This window comes from Oncorhynchus clarkii, chromosome 2 (genome assembly GCF_045791955.1).
Source record: "Oncorhynchus clarkii lewisi isolate Uvic-CL-2024 chromosome 2, UVic_Ocla_1.0, whole genome shotgun sequence".
Lineage (NCBI taxonomy): Eukaryota > Metazoa > Chordata > Actinopteri > Salmoniformes > Salmonidae > Oncorhynchus > Oncorhynchus clarkii.
The window spans coordinates 12,516,016-12,536,673 of NC_092148.1; the positions used below are offsets into that span (position 1 = coordinate 12,516,016).

The window sequence follows — 20,658 nt, forward strand, 5'->3', positions numbered from 1 at the left end:
TAAAGAAGAGGCTTATCTCACTGTTTGTCTCAACCTAAAGAAGAGACTTATCTCACTGTTTGTCTCAACCTAAAGAAGAGACTTGTCTCACTGTTTGTCTCAAGCTAACGAAGAGACTTGTCTCACTGTTTGTCTCAACCTAAAGAAGAGACTTGCTGTCTCACTGTTTGTCTCAACCTAAAGAAGAGACTTGTTGTCTCACTGTTTGTCTCAACCTAAAGAAGAGACTTATCTCACTGTTTGTCTCAACCTAAAGAAGAGACTTTTCTCACTGTTTGTCTCAACCTAAAGAAGAGACTTGTTGTCTCACTGTTTGTCTCAAGCTAACGAAGAGACTTGTCTCACTGTTTGTCTCAACCTAAAGAAGAGACTTGCTGTCTCACTGTTTGTCTCAACCTAAAGAAGAGACTTGTTGTCTCACTGTTTGTCTCAACCTAAAGAAGAGACTTGTCTCACTGTTTGTCTCAACCTAAAGAAGAGACTTGTCTCACTGTTTGTCTCAACCTAAAGAAGAGACTTGTTGTCTCACTGTTTGTCTCAACCTAAAGAAGAGACTTGTTGTCTCACTGTTTGTCTCAATCTAAAGAAGAGACTTGTCTCACTGTTTGTCTCAACCTAAAGAAGAGACTTTTCTCACTGTTTGTCTCAACCTAAAGAAGAGACTTGTTGTCTCACTGTTTGTCTCAACCTAAAGAAGAGACTTGTTGTCTCACTGTTTGTCTCAACCTAAAGAAGAGACTTGTCTCTCTGTTTGTCTCAACCTAAAGAAGAGACTTGTCTCACTGTTTGTCTCAACCTAAAGAAGAGACTTGTTGTCTCACTGTTTGTCTCAACCTAAAGAAGAGACTTGTCTCTCTGTTTGTCTCAACCTAAAGAAGAGACTTGTTGTCTCACTGTTAACGTAGGCTACAGTAAATGCAAATAGTAACAATACAGATTTTGTTTCAACGACAAAAGAAAACCCCATGTAATCATGCTATTCTTGAGGGGTCAATTTCATTTAAACTGAAAATCTATTTGCATAAAGAAATAAGGATAATTTAGGCCATGTAATTTAAATGAATTGAATTTAAATGGAACTGACCCCAAAACTGGCTTGCTGGTTTGAACTGCTATCTCCCAATGCAGCGTCTAACTGACGATGGCGCCACTCAGAAGTCGCCCCTGTGTGGTCTGAACATTAAAACTGCACAAGGTGATGATGCCCCGTCTGTCTGTCCACTGTATTCCTGCTGTCTGTTACCCTCCTTCTCTCTCTTCTACTCTCTATCCTCTCCTCCTCGCTATTCTTCTCTCTATCCTCTCCTCCTCTCTCTTCTTCTCTCTATCCTCTCCTCCTCTCTCTTCTACTCTCTATCCTCTCCTCCTCTCTCATCTGCTCCATATCCTCTCCTCCTCTCTCTTCTACTTTATATCCTCACCTCCTCTCTCTTCTTCTCTCCATCCTCTCCTCCTCTTTCCCTTCTCCTCTATCCTCTCCTCCTCTCTCTTCTACTCTCTATCCTCTCCTCCTCTCTCTTCTTCGTTCTATCCTCTCCTCCTCTCTCTTCTACTCTCTATCCTCTCCTCCTTTCTCTTCTTCTCTCTATCCTCTCCTCCGCTCTCTTCTACTCTCTATCCTCTCTTCCTCTCTCTTCTGCTCTCTATCCTCTCCTCCACTCTCTTATACTCTCTAACCTCTCCTCCTCTCTCTTCTTCTCTCTAACATCTCCTCCCCTCTCTTCTTCTCTCTATCCTCTCCTCCTGTCTCTTCTTCTCTCTATCCCCTCCTCCTCTGTCTTCTACTCTCTATCCTCTCCTCCTCTCTCTTCTTCTCTCTATCCTCTCCTCCTCTCTCTTCTACTCTCTATCCTCTCCTCCTCTCTCTTCTTCTCTCTATCCTCTCCTCCTCTCTCTTCTTCTCTCTATCCTCTCCTCCTCTCTCTTCTCCTCTCTATCCTCTCCTCCTCTCTCATCTGCTCCATATCCTCTCCTCCTCTCTCTTCTACTCTCCATCCTCTCCTCCTGTCTCTTCTACTCTCTATCCTCTCCTCCTCTCTCTTCTACTCTCTATCTTCTCCTCCTCTCTCTTCTACTCTCTATCCTCTTCTCCTCTCTCTTCTACTCTCTATCTTCTCCTCCTCTCTCTTCTACTCTCTATCCTCTCCTCCTCTCTCTTCTTCTCTCTATCCTCTCCTCCTCTCTCTTCTACTCTCTATCCTCTCCTCCTCTCTCTTCTTCTCTCTATCCTCTCCTCCTCTCTCTTCTTCTCTCTATCCTCTCCTCCTCTCTCTTCTACTCTCTATCCTCTCCTCCTCTCTCATCTGCTCCATATCCTCTCCTCCTCTCTCTTCTACTCTCCATCCTCTCCTCCTGTCTCTTCTACTCTCTATCCTCTCCTCCTCTCTCTTCTACTCTCTATCCTCCCCTCTCTCTTCTACTTTATATCCTCTCCTCCTCTCTCTTCTTCTCTCTATCCTCTCCTCCATCTCCTCTCCTCATCTCTATTCTTCTCTCTATCCTCTCCTCCTCTCTCTTCTACTCTCTATCCTCTCCTCCTCTTTCCTTTCTCCTCTATCCTCTCCTCCTCTCTCTTCTTCTCTCTATCCTCTCCTCCTCTCTCTTCTACTCTCTATCCTCTCCTCCTCTCTCTTCTTCTCTCTATCCTCTCCTCCTCTCTCTTCTTCTCTCTATCCTCTCCTCCTCTCTCTTCTACTCTCTATCCTCTCCTCCTCTCTCATCTGCTCCATATCCTCTCCTCCTCTCTCTTCTACTCTCCATCCTCTCCTCCTGTCTCTTCTACTCTCTATCCTCTCCTCCTCTCTCTTCTACTCTCTATCCTCCCCTCTCTCTTCTACTTTATATCCTCTCCTCCTCTCTCTTCTTCTCTCTATCCTCTCCTCCATCTCCTCTCCTCATCTCTATTCTTCTCTCTATCCTCTCCTCCTCTCTCTTCTACTCTCTATCCTCTCCTCCTCTTTCCTTTCTCCTCTATCCTCTCCTCCTCTCTCTTCTTCTCTCTATCCTCTCCTCCTCTCTCTTCTACTCTCTATCCTCTCCTCCTCTCTCTTCTTCTCTCTATCCTCTTCTTCTCTCTCTTCTACTCTCTATCCTCTCCTCCTCTCTCTTCTACTCTCTATCCTCTCCTCCTCTCTCTTCTTCGTTCTATCCTCTCCTCCTCTCTCTTCTACTCTCTATCCTCTCCTCCTTTCTCTTCTTCTCTCTATCCTCTCCTCCTCTCTCTTCTACTCTCTATCCTCTCCTCATCTCTCTTCTTCTCTCTATCCTCTCCTCCTCTCTCTTCTACTCTCTATCCTCTCCGCCTCTTTCCTTTCTCCTCTATCCTCTCCTCCTCTCTCTTCTTCTCTCTATCCTCTCCTCCTCTCTATTCTACTCTCTATCCTCTCCTCCTTTCTCTTCTTCTCTCTATCCTCTTTTTCTCTCTCTTCTACTCTCTATCCTCTCCTCCTCTCTCTTCTACTCTCTATCCTCTCCTCCTCTCTCTTCTTCGTTCTATCCTCTCCTCCTCTCTCTTCTACTCTCTATCCTCTCCTCCTTTCTCTTCTTCTCTCTATCTTCTTCTTATCTCTCTTCTACTCTCTATCCTCTCCTCCTCTCTCTTCTACTCTCTATCCTCTCCTCCTCTCTCTTCTTCGTTATATCCTCTCCTCCTCTCTCTTCTACTCTCTATCCTCTCCTCCTTTCTCTTCTTCTCTCTATCCTCTCCTCCTCTCTCTTCTACTCTATCCTCTCCTCCTCTCTCTTCTGCTCTCTATCCTCTCCTCCCCTCTCTTATACTCTCTAACCTCTCCTCCTCTCTCTTCTTCTCTCTAACATCTCCTCCCCTCTTTTCTACTATCTATCCTCTCCTCCTGTCTCTTCTTCTCTCTATCCCCTCCTCCTCTCTCTTCTACTCTCTATCCTCTCCTCTTCTCTCTTCTTCTCTCTATCCTCTCCTCCTCTCTATTCTACTCTCTATCCTCTCCTCCTCTCTCTTCTTCTCTCTATCCTCTCCTCCTCTCTCTTCTTCTCTCTATCCTCTCCTCCTCTCTCTTCTACTCTCTATCCTCTCCTCCTCTCTCATCTGCTCCATATCCTCTCCTCCTCTCTCTTCTACTCTCCATCCTCTCCTCCTGTCTCTTCTACTCTCTATCCTCTCCTCCTCTCTCTTCTACTCTCTATCTTCTCCTCCTCTCTCTTCTACTCTCTATCCTCTCCTCCTCTCTCTTCTACTCTCTATCCTCTCCTCCTCTCTCTTCTACTCTCTATCCTCCCCTCTCTCTTCTACTTTATATCCTCTCCTCCTCTATCTTCTTCTCTCTATCCTCTCCTCCATCTCCTCTCCTCATCTCTCTTCTTCTCTCTATCCTATCCTCCTCTCTCTTCTACTCTCTATCCTCTCCTCCTCTTTCCTTTCTCCTCTATCCTCTCCTCCTCTCTCTTCTTCTCTCTATCCTCTCATCCTCTCTCTTCTACTCTCTATCCTCTCCTCCTCTCTCTTCTTCTCTCTATCCTCTTCTTCTCTCTCTTCTACTCTCTATCCTCTCCTCCTCTCTCTTCTACTCTCTATCCTCTCCTCCTCTCTCTTCTTCGTTCTATCCTCTCCTCCTCTCTCTTCTACTCTCTATCCTCTCCTCCTTTCTCATCTTCTCTCTATCCCCTCCTCCTCTCTCTTCTACTCTCTATCCTCTCCTCCTCTCTCTTCTACTCTCTATCCTCTCCTCCTCTTTCCTTTCTCCTCTATCCTCTCCTCCTCTCTCTTCTACTCTCTATCCTCTCCTCCTCTCTCTTCTTCGTTCTATCCTCTCCTCCTCTCTCTTCTACTATCTATCCTCTCCTCCTTTCTCTTCTTCTCTCTATCCTCTCCTCCTCTCTCTTCTACTCTCTATCCTCTCCTCATCTCTCTTCTTCTCTCTATCCTCTCCTCCTCTCTCTTCTACTCTCTATCCTCTCCGCCTCTTTCCTTTCTCCTCTATCCTCTCCTCCTCTCTCTTCTACTCTCTATCCTCTCCTCCTCTCTCTTCTTCGTTCTATCCTCTCCTCCTCTCTCTTCTACTCTCTATCCTCTCCTCCTTTCTCTTCTTCTCTCTATCCTCTCCTCCTCTCTCTTCTACTCTCTATCCTCTCCTCCTCTCTCTTCTTCTCTCTATCCTCTCCTCCTCTCTATTCTACTCTCTATCCTCTCCTCCTCTCTCTTCTTCTCTCTATCCTCTCCACCTCTCTCTTCTTCTCTCTATCCTCTCCTCCTCTCTCTTCTACTCTCTATCATCTCCTCCTCTCTCATCTGCTCCATATCCTCTCCTCCTCTCTCTTCTACTCTCCATCCTCTCCTCCTGTCTCTTCTACTCTCTATCCTCTCCTCCTCTCTCTTCTACTCTCTATCCTCTCCTCCTCTCTCTTCTTCTCTCTATCCTCTTCTTCTCTCTCTTCTACTCTCTATCATCTCCTCCTCTCTCTTCTACTCTCTATCCTCTCCTCCTCTCTCTTCTTCGTTCTATCCTCTCCTCCTCTCTCTTCTACTCTCTATCCTCTCCTCCTTTCTCTTCTTCTCTCTATCCTCTCCTCCTCTCTCTTCTACTCTCTATCCTCTCCTCATCTCTCTTCTTCTCTCTATCCTATCCTCCTCTCTCTTCTACTCTCTATCCTCTCCTCCTCTTTCCTTTCTCCTCTATCCTCTCCTCCTCTCTCTTCTACTCTCTATCCTCTCCTCCTCTCTCTTCTTCGTTCTATCCTCTCCTCCTCTCTCTTCTACTCTCTATCCTCTCCTCCTTTCTCTTCTTCTCTCTATCCTCTCCTCCTCTCTCTTCTACTCTCTATCCTCTCCTCATCTCTCTTCTTCTCTCTATCCTCTCCTCCTCTCTCTTCTACTCTCTATCCTCTCCGCCTCTTTCCTTTCTCCTCTATCCTCTCCTCCTCTCTCTTCTTCTCTCTATCCTCTCCTCCTCTCTATTCTACTCTCTATCCTCTCCTCCTTTCTCTTCTTCTCTCTATCCTCTTTTTCTCTCTCTTCTACTCTCTATCCTCTCCTCCTCTCTCTTCTACTCTCTATCCTCTCCTCCTCTCTCTTCTTCGTTCTATCCTTTCCTCCTCTCTCTTCTACTCTCTATCCTCTCCTCCTTTCTCTTCTTCTCTCTATCCTCTTCTTATCTCTCTTCTACTCTCTATCCTCTCCTCCTCTCTCTTCTACTCTCTATCCTCTCCTCCTCTCTCTTCTTCGTTATATCCTCTCCTCCTCTCTCTTCTACTCTCTATCCTCTCCTCCTTTCTCTTCTTCTCTCTATCCTCTCCTCCTCTCTCTTCTACTCTCTATCCTCTCCTCCTCTCTCTTCTGCTCTCTATCCTCTCCTCCCCTCTCTTATACTCTCTAACCTCTCCTCCTCTCTCTTCTTCTCTCTAACATCTCCTCCCCTCTCTTCTTCTCTCTATCCTCTCCTCCTGTCTCTTCTTCTCTCTATCCCCTCCTCCTCTCTCTTCTACTCTCTATCCTCTCCTCCTCTCTCTTCTTCTCTCTATCCTCTCCTCCTCTCTCTTCTACTCTCTATCCTCTCCTCCTCTTTCCTTTCTCCTCTATCCTCTCCTCCTCTCTCTTCTTCTCTCTATCCTCTCCTCCTCTCTCTTCTACTCTCTATCCTCTCCTCCTCTCTCTTCTCTCTATCCTCTTTTTCTCTCTCTTCTTCTCTCTATCCTCTTCTTATCTCTCTTCTACTCTCTATCCTCTCCTCCTCTCTCTTCTACTCTCTATCCTCTCCTCCTCTCTCTTCTTCGTTATATCCTCTCCTCCTCTCTCTTGTACTCTCTATCCTCTCCTCCTTTCTCTTCTTCTCTCTATCCTCTCCTCCTCTCTCTTCTACTCTCTATCCTCTCCTCCTCTCTCTTCTTCTCTCTATCCTCTCCTCCTCTCTCTTCTTCTCTCTATCCTCTCCTCCTCTCTCTTCTACTCTCTATCCTCTCCTCCTCTCTCTTCTCTCTATCCTCTTTTTCTCTCTCTTCTTCTCTCTATCCTCTTCTTATCTCTCTTCTACTCTCTATCCTCTCCTCCTCTCTCTTCTTCTCTCTAACATCTCCTCCCCTCTCTTCTTCTCTCTATCCTCTCCTCCTGTCTCTTCTTCTCTCTATCCCCTCCTCCTCTCTCTTCTACTCTCTATCCTCTCCTCCTCTCTCTTCTTCTCTCTATCCTCTCCTCCTCTCTCTTCTACTCTCTATCCTCTCCTCCTCTCTCTTCTTCTCTCTATCCTCTCCTCCTCTCTCTTCTTCTCTCTATCCTCTCCTCCTCTCTCTTCTACTCTCCATCCTCTCCTCCTCTCTCATCTGCTCACTATCCTCTCCTCCTCTCTCTTCTACTCTCCATCCTCTCCTCCTGTCTCTTCTACTCTCTATCCTCTCCTCCTCTCTCTTCTACTCTCTATCTTCTCCTCCTCTCTCTTCTACTCTCTATCCTCTCCTCCTCTCTCTTCTACTCTCTATCCTCTCCTCCTCTCTCTTCTACTCTCTATCCTCCCCTCTCTCTTCTACTTTATATCCTCTCCTCCTCTATCTTCTTCTCTCTATCCTCTCCTCCATCTCCTCTCCTCATCTCTCTTCTTCTCTCTATCCTCTCCTCCTCTCTCTTCTACTCTCTATCCTCTCCTCCTCTTTCCTTTCTCCTCTATCCTCTCCTCCTCTCTCTTCTTCTCTCTATCCTCTCCTCCTCTCTCTTCTACTCTCTATCCTCTCCTCCTCTCTCTTCTTCTATCTATCCTCTTCTTCTCTCTCTTCTACTCTCTATCCTCTCCTCCTCTCTCTTCTACTCTCTATCCTCTCCTCCTCTCTCTTCTTTGTTCTATCCTCTCCTCCTCTCTCTTCTACTCTCTATCCTCTCCTCCTTTCTCTTCTTCTCTCTATCCTCTCCTCCTCTCTCTTCTACTCTCTATCCTCTCCTCATCTCTCTTCTTCTCTCTATCCTATCCTCCTCTCTCTTCTACTCTCTATCCTCTCCTCCTCTTTCCTTTCTCCTCTATCCTCTCCTCCTCTCTCTTCTTCTCTCTATCCTCTCCTCCTCTCTCTTCTACTCTCTATCCTCTCCTCCTCTCTCTTCTTCTCTCTATCCTCTTTTTCTCTCTCTTCTACTCTCTATCCTCTCCTCCTCTCTCTTCTACTCTCTATCCTCTCCTTCTCTCTCTTCTTCGTTCTATCCTCTCCTCCTCTCTCTTCTACTCTCTATCCTCTCCTCCTTTCTCTTCTTCTCTCTATCCTCTTCTTATCTCTCTTCTACTCTCTATCCTCTCCTCCTCTCTCTTCTTCTCTCTATCCTCTCCTCCTCTCTCTTCTTCTCTCTATCCTCTCCTCCTCTCTCTTCTACTCTCTATCCTCTCCTCCTCTCTCATCTGCTCCATATCCTCTCCTCCTCTCTCTTCTACTCTCCATCCTCTCCTCCTGTCTCTTCTACTCTCTATCCTCTCCTCCTCTCTCTTCTACTCTCTATCTTCTCCTCCTCTCTCTTCTACTCTCTATCCTCTCCTCCTCTCTCTTCTATTCTCTATCCTCTCCTCCTCTCTCTTCTACTCTCTATCCTCCCCTCTCTCTTCTACTTTATATCCTCTCCTCCTCTATCTTCTTCTCTCTATCCTCTCCTCCATCTCCTCTCCTCATCTCTCTTCTTCTCTCTATCCTCTCCTCCTCTCTCTTCTACTCTCTATCCTTTCCTCCTCTTTCCTTTCTCCTCTATCCTCTCCTCCTCTCTCTTCTACTCTCTAACCTCTCCTCCTCTCTCTTCTTCTCTCTATCCTCTCCTCCTCTCTCTTCTACTCTCTATCCTCTCCTCCTCTCTCTTCTGCTCTCTATCCTCTCCTCTCCTCCCCTCTCTTCTACTCTCTAACCTCTCATCCTCTCTCTTCTCTTCTCTATCCTCTCCTCCTCTCTCTTCTACTCTCTAACCTCTCCTCCCCTCTTTTCTTCTCTCTATCCTCTCCTCCTCTCTCTTCTACCCTCTATCCTCTCCTCCTCTCTCTTCTTCTCTCTATCCTCTTTATCTCATTGTCCATTGTGTTTAAAATACCACTATTATTGTTGCATTTCTAGTTGTGTTGGGGTATGTGGTTCCTTTAAGGCAGACGCTTTGGGTACCCCTGCTGGGTTGAACTGTGATTGAGTGCCCACAGCAACACAGTTATGCATTCGCAAACACAAATCTGCTCTCAACTCCTGTTACTTCTCTCTCTGACAGATAGGATTTTGTTGCTTCTCTCTCTAATAGACAGGAGTGTATGTGGGGCTGGAAGGCAGAAGAAGGCTCGGCTGGCTAACAACCTTACAGAGAAGGTCCAGCATCGTCCCGAACCTCTGGACCTACTGCACAAACACATACTGCCTCCAGAGAACCGTGAGTTAACGCACACGCAAGAAAGAACTATAGATGTTTTCAAACAGTTCAGATGTCATTACTAATTAACCTATTCCTCCTCCCTTGCCTTCCTCCCCCCCCTCTTCCCTTAGGCCCCATCTCCTTCCCTCTCTCCTCAGATGTCTTCCAAGATGACATCTCTTCCTGCTCTTCCTCCTTGTCTCCCGAGCAACTCGGGGTCCTCCAATCACCAGCCTTCTCCTCGTCGCCAGGGTTCTCAGACGACCAATCACTGAGTGACCTGTCGCCTGGGGTCTTGCCCCTTACCCATAGTCCCGCCCATGTTCAGGTGAAATCACCTTCCCCTAAATCCTAACCTCAACCATCAAGTGAGATTACCTTCCCCAAAATCCTAACCTCAAACATCAGGTGAGATTACCTTTCCCTAAATCCTAACCTCAACCATCAAGTGAGAATACCTTCCCCTAAATCCTAACTTCAACCATCAAGTGAGATTACCTTCCCCTAAATCCTAACTTCAACCATCAAGTGAGATTACCTTCCCCTAAATCCTAACCTCAAACATCAAGTGAGATTACCTTTCCCTAAATCCTAACCTCAAACATCAAGTGAGATTACCTTTCCCTAAATCCTAACCTCAACCATCAAGTGAGATTACCTTTCCCTAAATCCTAACCTCAAACATCAAGTGAGATTACCTTTCCCTAAATCCTAACCTCAACCATCAACACGGGAAACACAAAACTGACTTTAGAACTGCAAGTCATGTTTGGATCAGATCCTTTGCTATTACCTGTTTATATTTCTGTCCTGCTTTCCTGCAGTCTATCTTGGCTTTGCTCCCAGCAACCGAGGGCATCAGCCAGCCAATGAGCATGACCGTGGGCGACTCCAACTCCATGGCAATGACCGGGAGACCAAAGGGGATGTATCTGACCTCCCATGCCACGCCCCTGCTGCCAAAGGTATTGGTACAGGGCTACTCAGAAATAGACCAAACACACATCCAGAACAATGTGTAAATGCATCTGTAAAAAGCATTCAAGAAACTAAGAATGAATTCATTGAAGCATTAACAATGGATTGATTGATTTATTGATTGATTGGTGGTAAAGTCAATCAAAAATAATCCCATGCATATACAGTATTACAGTATTACGGTATTACAGTATTACAGTATTACAGCATTACAGTATTACAGTATTACAGTATTACAGTATTACAGCATTACAGTATTACAGTATTACAGTATTACAGAATTACAGCATTACAGTATTACAGTATTACGGTATTACAGTATTACGGTATTACAGTATTACAGCATTACAGTATTACAGTATTATGGTATTACAGTATTACAGTATTACAGCATTACAGTATTACAGTATTACAGCATTACAGTATTACGACATTACGGTATTACATTATTACAGTATTACAGCATTACAGTATTACGGTATTACGGTATTACGGTATTACAGTATTACAGTATTACAGTATTACGGTATTACAGTATTACAGTATTACAGTATTACGGTATTACAGTATTACAGTATTAAGGTATTACGGTATTACAGTATTATGGTATTACAGTATTACAGTATTATGGTATTACAGTATTACAGTATTACGGTATTACGGTATTGCATCATTACGGTATTACGGTATTGCAGCATTACGGTATTACGGTATTACAGTATTACGGTATTACGGTATTGCAGCATTACGGTATTACGGTATTACAGTATTACAGTATTAAGGTATTACAGTATTACAGTATTACGGTATTACGGTATTGCAGCATTACGGTATTACAGTATTGCAGCATTACGGTATTACAGTATTACAGTATTACAGTTTACAGTATTACGGTATTACGGTATTACAGTATTACAGCATTACGGTATTACAGTATTACGGTATTACGGTATTACAGTATTACAGTATTACGGTATTACGGTATTGCAGCATTACGGTATTACGGTATTACAGTATTACAGTATTAAGGTATTACAGTATTACAGTATTACGGTATTACGGTATTGCAGCATTACGGTATTACAGTATTGCAGTATTACGGTATTATGGTATTGCAGCATTACGGTATTACAGTATTGCAGCATTACGGTATTACGGTATTACAGTATTACAGTATTACGGTATTACGGTATTACAGTATTACGGTATTACAATATTACGGTATTGCAGCATTACGGTATTACAGTATTGCAGCATTACGGTATTACGGTATTACAGTATTACAGTATTACGGTATTACAGTATTACAGTATTACGGTATTACAGTATTACAGTATTGCAGCATTACGGTATTACGGTATTACAGTATTACAGTATTACGGTATTACGGTATTACAGTATTACAGTATTACGGTATTACGGTATTACAGCATTACAGTATTATAGTATTACCGTATTGCGGTATTACGGTATTACAGTATTACAGCATTACAGTATTACAGTATTACGGTATTACAGTATTACAGTATTACGGTATTACGGTATTACAGTATTACGGTATTACAGTATTACGGTATTACGGTATTACAGTATTACAGCATTACAGATGTTAATGCGTTGTCTGCATAGAGAGACAGACATGTTCGACTGTGAGGGTCAGATACAGTATATCAGTCTCTTCTTCTCCCGGTGTCTGATAGGTATTCAACCACATAGCATAATGTACACACTCACTCTGGTGTTACGCATTTATTAGTGTCGACAGTCACTACCAACGGAACTATGCCCTATGGATTTAGACACCCACACACACACACACACCTGTTAGATGTTAGATGTCACAGCTGACTGGACACACTGTCAGTTGTCACGGTTTCAAACATGCGTTTAATGCCAGGATTCAGCTAGGATACTGACTGTTCAACCTGAAAGGATCACATATGTTACATGACATATTGTACAGTCGTGGCCAAAAGTTTTGAGAATGACACAAATATAAATGTTCACGAAGTCTGCAGCCTCAGTTTGTATGATGGCAATTTGCATATACTCCAGAACGTTATGAAGAGTGATTTGCCATGCAAATGAACTGAATTTCAGCAGGCAGGTGTGAGTGCATCTGCACACACGGTGAGGCAAAGATTTTTGGAGGATGGCCTGGTGTCAAGAAGGGCAGCAAAGAAGCCACTTCTCTCCAGGAAAAACATTTCCAGCATGATGGAGCACCTTGCCATAAGGCAAAAGTGATAACTAAGTGGCTCGGGGAACAAAACATCGATATTTTGGGTCCATGACCAGGAAACTCACCAGACCTTAATCCCATTGAGACGGGTGGACAAATAACAACCCACAAATTCTGACAAACTCCAAGCATTGATTGTGCAAGAATGGGCTGCCATCAGTGGCCCAGAAGTTAATTGACAGCATGCCAGGGCAGATTGCAGAGGTCTTGAAAAAGAAGGGTCAACACTGCAAACATTGACTCTTTGCATCAACTTCTGGTAATTGTCAATAAAAGCCTTTGACACTTATGAAATGCTTGTAATTATACTTCAGTATTCCATGGTAACATCTGACAAAAATATCTAAAGACACTGAAGCAGCAAACTTTGTGAAAATTAATATATTTGTCATTCTCAAAACCTTTGGCCACGACTGTATACATCCTGCTGTTAACTTTGCCTTAGGAACTCATAACATGGTAGTAATTTCAGAACTGGCTGTACTAATCAGAACTGATCTGACCTCTCTCAGGTTATACTGTTTATGTATTTTGACAATGCTTGAATAATACATTTCTAATAAAAATATGGGATATGAGAAATATTACTTTCATTCATTCTCTGTCTCCCCCTCTCCCTCCCCCTCTCCCCCTTCCTCCCTCCCCATCCCCTCCCCCATCTCCCTCCCCATCCCCTCCCACCTCTCCCTCCCCATCCCCTTCCCCCTCTCCCCCTTCCTTTCTCCACCTTTCTCAGACAGCCCGGTCTCTCACACCTCCCTCCGACTCTTCCTCCCTTACTCCCTCCCTGAATTTCTCTCGCCCCCCCCGCCCGCGGAAACCACGGGATTCACAGCCCAAGATGAGGAAACTCAAATACCATCAGTACATTCCCCCCGACCAGAGAGGGACGGCCGGGACTGCCGGTAATAGTCTTTATACTTTAAAAATCATGATTATCTTTTATGTATATTTTACCTTACATACAATACTTGCAGCCCAATGTGCTTTACATGACAAATGTTGTCAAAATGAGTCCACTAAATAGCAGGGAAGTTGATCATTATTAACATTTTGCTCAGGGGGAGGGGCCAGTCAGAGGAGCCCCACCCCAGCCCAGCTCTTAGACCCCGCCTACTCCAGCCTCCTGCAGCAACAGCAGGTGTTCCTCCAGCTGCAGATCCTCCAGAACCAACAACAACAACAGCAGAACCAGCAGCAACAGGACCAGCAGCAGCTCACCGTCTCACCCAGGTAGGTATCACTACATACATCAAACCTCCCTCCCCCTGGGCCTTCTCTCAAGAACTGTGGTTTCATTCAGATGTTATACTGTTCATCAGACCATTTAAAGTTGGTTAACCATTACATGAGCTCTGGCAACTAGCATGAATGTTTTGTTTTTATCAAAGTGGAGACACCAACCAAATGGTGAGGTTCTCTGGAGCCATGCACCAGAACCCTCAGCCTGTATCCAAGGCAACAAACCACACCTCTGTGGACACAAGTCCCTCCAACAAGTCTGAGATCCTCCCACCTAACCTGGTCGACCTCACGGTAATATGGGCAGGACAATCACTTGAACATTTGAATGTTTATAGCACTTCTCACTTCCTATTTATCTGTACCTTCTCTTCCTTCTTTTGTCCTTGCTTGCTTCTCTTCATTCTCTGACCTCTTTCTCTCATCCCTCTCTATTTGCTCTCCCTGACACTCTCCTCTGTCACACCTCGTCCTCCTTCTCTCCCAGGTGTCTGAGTTGCGACAGCAGCTGCGTAAGCGAGGTCTTCCTGTCTCCGGCACCAAGCCCACCCTCCTCCAGAGGCTCCGCCCTTTCCAGGGGCCCCACCTGTGTTTGACCCCTATGCCCCTCTGCCAGCTGGGTACCAGCCAGGAACCCCTTACCCCCACCTCCTTACTCACCCCCAGCCACTACCCCAGCTCCAGCCCCAGCTCTGGAACTGACTCCCCCACCAACAGCCCTAACCATCAGGTCTACATCCAGTCCACTGGAATTCTGAGTGGGGTCCCAAACGGAATTGTTAATGGCATTCCGAATGGTAATACTAATGGAATAGGGGTCAGTGTGGTGGGGGAGCAGTGTGGCTTCCTGGCCGCTGCGTTAACCCCATCGTCGACACCCAGCCCCGGTCTCCCCCCATGCTCCTCTTTGCCACTGTCGACTGGCGCCTTCTGGCAGTCGGAACAGGAGCAGCAGGAATTGAGCCTGGAGCTGGAGATGAGGGATAGGATGAGGAGCAGGCCCAGGGAGAGGCTATCTCCTCCTCTGTCTCTATCCTGTGGGGGTTCCCTCCATCCCTTCCTGCAACAGGATCCAGGATTGCCCAGAGGGACACCAGAGAGAGAAGGACAGACAGAGATCCTGTTCACACAGGTAAACTAGCACGCCTGACTCAGACAGACAGACCAGTCTCTCCTATACCTGACAGACAGAAAGATACACCAGTCTCTCCTATATTTGACTCAGACAGACAGATACACCATAGTCTCTCATATACCTAACAGATAGACAGATACACCACATTCTATCCTATACCTGACAGACAGACAGATACACCATATTCTATCCTATACCTGACTCAGACAGACAGATACACCATAGTCTCTCCTATACCTGACAGACAGACAGATACACCATAGTCTATCCTATACCTGACTCAGACAGACAGATACACCATAGTCTATCCTATACCTGACTCAGACAGACAGATACACCATAGTCTATCCTATACCTGACTCAGACAGACAGATACACCATAGTATATCCTATACCTGACTCAGTCAGACAGACCAGTCTCTCCTATACCTGACAGACAGACAGATACACCATAGTCTCTCATATACCTGACAGACAGACAGATACACCATAGTCTATCCTATAACTGACAGACAGACAGATACACCATAGTCTATCCTATACCTGACTCAGATAGACAGATACACCATATTCTATCCTATACCTGACTCAGACAGACAGATACACCATAGTCTCTCCTATACCTGACAGACAGACACACACACCATAGTCTATCCTATACCTGACTTAGACAGACAGATACACCATAGTCTATCCTATACCTGACTCAGTCAGACAGATACACCATAGTCTCTCCTGTATCTGACTCAGACAGACAGATACACCAGTGTCTATCCTATACCTGACTCAGTCAGACAGATACACCATAGTCTATCCTATACCTGACTCAGACAGGAGAGACTCAGACAGACAAATACACCATAGTCTCTCCTGTATCTGACTCAGACAGACAGATACACCAGTGTCTTCTATATCTGACTCAGACAGACAGAGTCTCTCATATACCCAACAGATAGACAGATACACCATAATCTTTCCTATACTTGACTCATCTCACCCCAACAAACTTCACGCAGGTACACAACCATATCATCCACAAGATTTAGCTGAGACAGTGCAACACATCACTGTGATTGTATCTTACCATTTACAATATTCACTGTGAAATACTGTATAGCTTCATACAGTATGTACAATTTAACCTCCTCCACTGTCCAATCAGGTGTTCTGCTGCCAGCCGTGGGACGTGATTGGCCAGGACTTTGAGCTGCCCATGCAGATCACAGCCAGTCCCATTCAAGCCCCACCCAGCGTCCGCAGTCTGGAGGAGGAGCTGCAGGAGGCCATTAACAGAGTACTGGTCAGTGTATGTGTGTGTGTTTGTGTGTGTAAGAGTCACTGCTGACATTCATTGTGTTTTGTAAATGGTGACCCTGTCAAGTAAACCCTTGGGTGATTTCCCTGTCTCTGTCCTGCCCTCCTTAGATGGACCCCAGTCAGTCTATAGAGGACATTCTGGAGGAACCTACCACCTGTGTGGGTGAGTGGATAGCTCTCTGGCCTCTCAATGACAATTTATGGTTCTGTAGTCACCAAGACTGGTCATGGAAAGTTACAGGCTTTTGTTTGTTTTTATTGCCTTCCCCCTCTCTTCTAGACTCCCACTCCTCCTCTGTCTCAGACCTCCAATCCCCTGTCACTATCCTCCCTGGCCCCTCCCCTCCTCCCCAAGCAGACCAATCCCAGCCGTTCCGTTGTCATTCAAAGGATGACAACTTCTTGTCCTCTCCTCTCTGCTCCTCCCTCCTGCTGGAGCTCCCGCCGTCACCTTCAACAATGGTTCCCCGCCAAGCCGCCCCACCCCCTCTCCCTCCCTCCATCTGTACTTCTCCCCTGCCTCCCACTGTGACCTCACGGAAGAGGCAGGCTCAGGCAACCTTTGACCCTGCTGATTGGTTGGAGTCGCTAGCCTCTGGACTCCGCCCTCTCAGTCCTCCATCTGCCCCATTCGTTGAGACCGACTTTGGCCTCAATTTGGATCTGAACGTCAACCGAGCGTTGGATCTCATGGTGGCGCAGTGGTGAAGGTCTTAGGTGGACTGAGTGTCAGTGTGTGTGTGTGTGTGTGTGTGTGTGTGTGTGTGTGTGTGTGTTCATTAGTTGGACTTAAACATACACCTCCCAAACAATGGGAACAGATTTGTGAATGTCCATCCATCAGTCTATCCATCCCCTCTGTCCACTCTGTGAGTGAGTAGTCTGTTTGAGAGAGGTGACTGCAGGTCTGTACCCCACGCAATGTTGAGAGACAGATACTACTACACTGGAAGAGATGAAAAAAGACTGAGTTGCATTGGTGGAATAACTGGCAGAGGGAATCACACACACACACACACACACACACACACACACACACACACACACACACACACACACACACACACACACACACACACACACACACACACACACACACACACACACACACACACACACACGCACACAAACCTTGAGTTGTCCTGTTAAATAAAAAATGGCCAAATACAACAAATGAACAATACATATTTGGAGTCACACACAATCCAACACATTGTTTACAGTGGGAAACAAAGAAACCCAGTTGAACAGGGCCCCTACTGTTCCCCCAGCCACAGTCATTGAGTCCGAGTCATTCATAAAGGCCATTAAAGCCAGACTGGGCAGACAGACAGGGCACACAGCTTGTCCATGTCTCCAGACCTTTCCCTAGTGCCAGACACACAGTCGGCATGCGGAGAGAGAGAGCTGGCAGACACCACACAACCCTTACAGGGAAGTGTATGTGTGTCACTGTGTGTATGTGTGTGTTTGTGCACGCCTGGCTGCTTCTGTTTGTGTCGGTGTTAATACACACACACACCCCATTGTATATTTATCTGAATTGTTGCAAATATACTTGCAGCTCTTTGGTTGTGTAGACTAAGTGTGCAATGTCTCTGAGTATTGATTTTGCACGGTTGATCTGTGAGAGAGAGAGAGAGAGAGAGAAGAGAGAGAGAAGAGAGACTGCTTCCACATTTTGTGCCTATTTTAATTGTGGTCTCAACACTAGTCTGTTGCTGCAATATATAACACTGTGAGTGGGTCACTAAAACCTAATGAACCACTATGTTCAATTCAATGCTTGCCTTTCTTTTATTTAAGAGAAAAAAACTGGTATACATCCTATTAAGCCAAGAGATAAATGGCAATCACTCTGAGAGGCTTCAGAGCCTGCAACACGACCATATTACCAGAGTGTATGTTCTCATCAGCGTATGAGAACAGGTGGCTACTGTTTTATGAGGACCTCCCACAGTGTTTGGAGGAAACAGCTTGGTGCTCTACACACTGTAAGGGCCACAGTCACTGTTTACACCTGTTGCTATGGAGATAAAAAGGTCAAATAACGGTTATGCGCAGAATAACAATGGCAATTCATTTCATGAAACAATTTCATGATTTTAGCTTAGATTTTTTCGGTGCTTTATCCCATATTGTAAACACAGGTCGAATTTGGAAATACATCTGTCCCAAAGAGAGGCTGTTCTGATTGCAGGAAGTGACACAGGTGTTCCCTGAGACCACAATCTCTCTCTTGGCCAGTTCCAAATCGACCCCTAGCCCCTACCCCCTAGGCACATGAGGAGGATAGAACTGGATAGATATAATCTATATGGTAATAGCTCCACCATTCCCCTGATAGGCTATGTGGAACTTTCCCCATATCGCTCACAGCTATCCAGCCTACTAGAAGTTGTGCCCTGGTACGAGGGGCTAGAGGCTAGGGGTCCGCATGGGATTGGCCATATTCATTTTAAATGACCACCAGGGGTGTCCCATCAGAAAAGAGCTGAGGAGGTGAATACTGTACTTCTCCCTAACATGGATCATGATGAAGTTGTCTGTGTTTCCATGCTATCAGTGATTGACAAGGCAGTCCAAGGGCTTATTCTCAGGGTCAGAACGTTCAGTATTTACAGAGCAGATATTATTCTCTATTCCACATGATGTTCTACCAGATCCAATGGTTCTGAGGTCATGACAGACTTAATTCAGCTGTTGTGATTCAGATTAGTTGTATGGCCTGTCAATTAGTGAAGTATGTGAGCACTGATTATGGCCTGGTCTGAGAGCAACCTACAGCCTCTGTTAGCAGTATGGTGACGGCTCCACCTAGCCTTCCAATAGGCTTAGGGGAACTTCTGCCATATTTCTTCTGCCTATCTGGTTCATGTAGATTAGAAAACCAAAGGGGTGTAGGGGCTAGGGGTTGTTTTTGGACCAGGCCTGTGTTATGTTCATTGGGAGAATACAACACATAGTGTGCTTTCCTAACCTCCTAGCTGACTCGACACCCTTCTTAAAGACCATTGTGTGAACAACAAACTGTGATCTTACTAATGTTCCCCAGAGACATATTTATTGATATTTATATATATGGCTCTGATGTTCCCTACCCAGTCTCTGAATAATAACCACTGCGCTAAGTGCAATATGCTGTACGTGAAGGGCACAGCCATTGGGAAATACCAGGCCCCCATATCTCTGTCTTGTCGTTACTCTAAACAAAATGGTGTAATGGGTCCTCACTCAACAAGATGTTGCATAAAGCTTAGTTCATTTTACGGTTTTCACTGCATCAGGGATAGCATACACAGACGTTTCAGCTTCACAGCCTTCTTCAGTGTGTAGGTACAAATGTATTTGAATTCAAAATAGCACTTGTAGGGAACAACAGATTAGCAGCAGGTGCTTCTAAGTAGGGATACCAATCATCTGCCAAGCTTTCATGTTGAAGCATTTCACGAGCAGCTTTCATCGTAGAACTGTAGAAAACCATGTTGAATAGTGACAATGGGACAGACTGACGACCGTGATAATCACAGTGGTCAAACACGTTCTCTGTCTGCTGCACTTAGGATGACGAGAGAGAGAGAAACGCGGGAGAGTAACATGCTACCTCTTGTGAATGGAGATGCTTTAGGCCTACTGTACTCTGTCTGGTCCTGGACAACCACTGTGTATGTTGGTTTTCATCTGAACCAGTCTCTTCCCCTAAATCTGTGCTGATATCACCCGACTCATGTTAGGCGTGTATCACTTTCAGAATCAGTGGAGAGGTTGGTGGGTTGGTTGGGAGAACTGTCTATGCTAGGTTATTCCTGTCTGTCTGTCTGTCTGTCTGTCTGTCTGTCTGTCTGTCTGTCTGTCTGTCTGTCTGTCTGTGTTGTGAAGGTATTTCTTTCCCCCTTGAGGCTTTCTGTAGCCAGAATGAGAGAAAGAGGGATTAGACTAAGACGTTGTCATAATCAAGATCAGGAAGTATCGGAGCCAACTGTTGCCATTGTTTCAGTCAGCTCCATTCATTGGGAGTTCAATTTGGCTTCCAATGCCGATATACTTCCTGGATAATCTTCAGATTGATAACATCACTGTCTAATCTTTCTTCATCTCATCCTAGTACTGTAACCAGATAGTGTGGGGATGACCCAATGGCAAAAATACAATCAGTATTTAAATTGATTTATTTATTATGTAACTTATTCAGGCAAAATGTTATCAATACATGTTCAAATTGTATTGTAAAAAAACATGAAGAAATTAAAAGTCTTAATAGATTTCCCATCCACTGTCTCGTTGTCTTGTGTTTGCCTTTATTACGACAGCATCACTTAACCCAAAACATCTTCCCGTGGCCGACACATCATCAAACACTTGTGGTTTGAGCTGTTGTGAAATTTGTTTAAAATTTGTTTGTTTAGTGTTGCCAAGATGACTGCT

The 20,658-nt window shown here is 45.1% G+C and overlaps 1 protein-coding gene across 5 annotated transcripts in view; it reads left to right on the forward strand.

Moving 5' to 3' along the window:
* The window catches only part of LOC139421622 (myocardin-like), a 28,547-nt gene extending 8,039 nt beyond the window's left edge, over positions 1 to 20,508 (forward strand). For 2 of the 5 annotated variants that reach the window (XM_071172718.1, XM_071172701.1), the window contains 12 exons: positions 1,129 to 1,195; positions 9,212 to 9,337; positions 9,451 to 9,647; positions 10,144 to 10,284; positions 13,276 to 13,444; positions 13,601 to 13,772; positions 13,931 to 14,075; positions 14,269 to 14,913; positions 16,079 to 16,216; positions 16,342 to 16,396; positions 16,514 to 16,738; positions 17,163 to 20,508. In XM_071172718.1, the coding sequence (XP_071028819.1) occupies positions 1,129 to 1,195; positions 9,212 to 9,337; positions 9,451 to 9,647; positions 10,144 to 10,284; positions 13,276 to 13,444; positions 13,601 to 13,772; positions 13,931 to 14,075; positions 14,269 to 14,913; positions 16,079 to 16,216; positions 16,342 to 16,396; positions 16,514 to 16,738; positions 17,163 to 17,164 (2,082 nt within the window). In that variant the 3' untranslated portion in view covers positions 17,165 to 20,508. Of the gene's footprint in view, positions 1 to 1,128; positions 1,196 to 9,211; positions 9,338 to 9,450; positions 9,648 to 10,143; positions 10,285 to 13,275; positions 13,445 to 13,600; positions 13,773 to 13,930; positions 14,076 to 14,268; positions 14,914 to 16,078; positions 16,217 to 16,341; positions 16,397 to 16,513 lie in introns of all 5 variants that reach the window. The other 3 variants (XM_071172697.1, XM_071172690.1, XM_071172708.1) reach the window with 2 other exon arrangements.
* Positions 20,509 to 20,658: the final 150 nt, after the last annotated feature.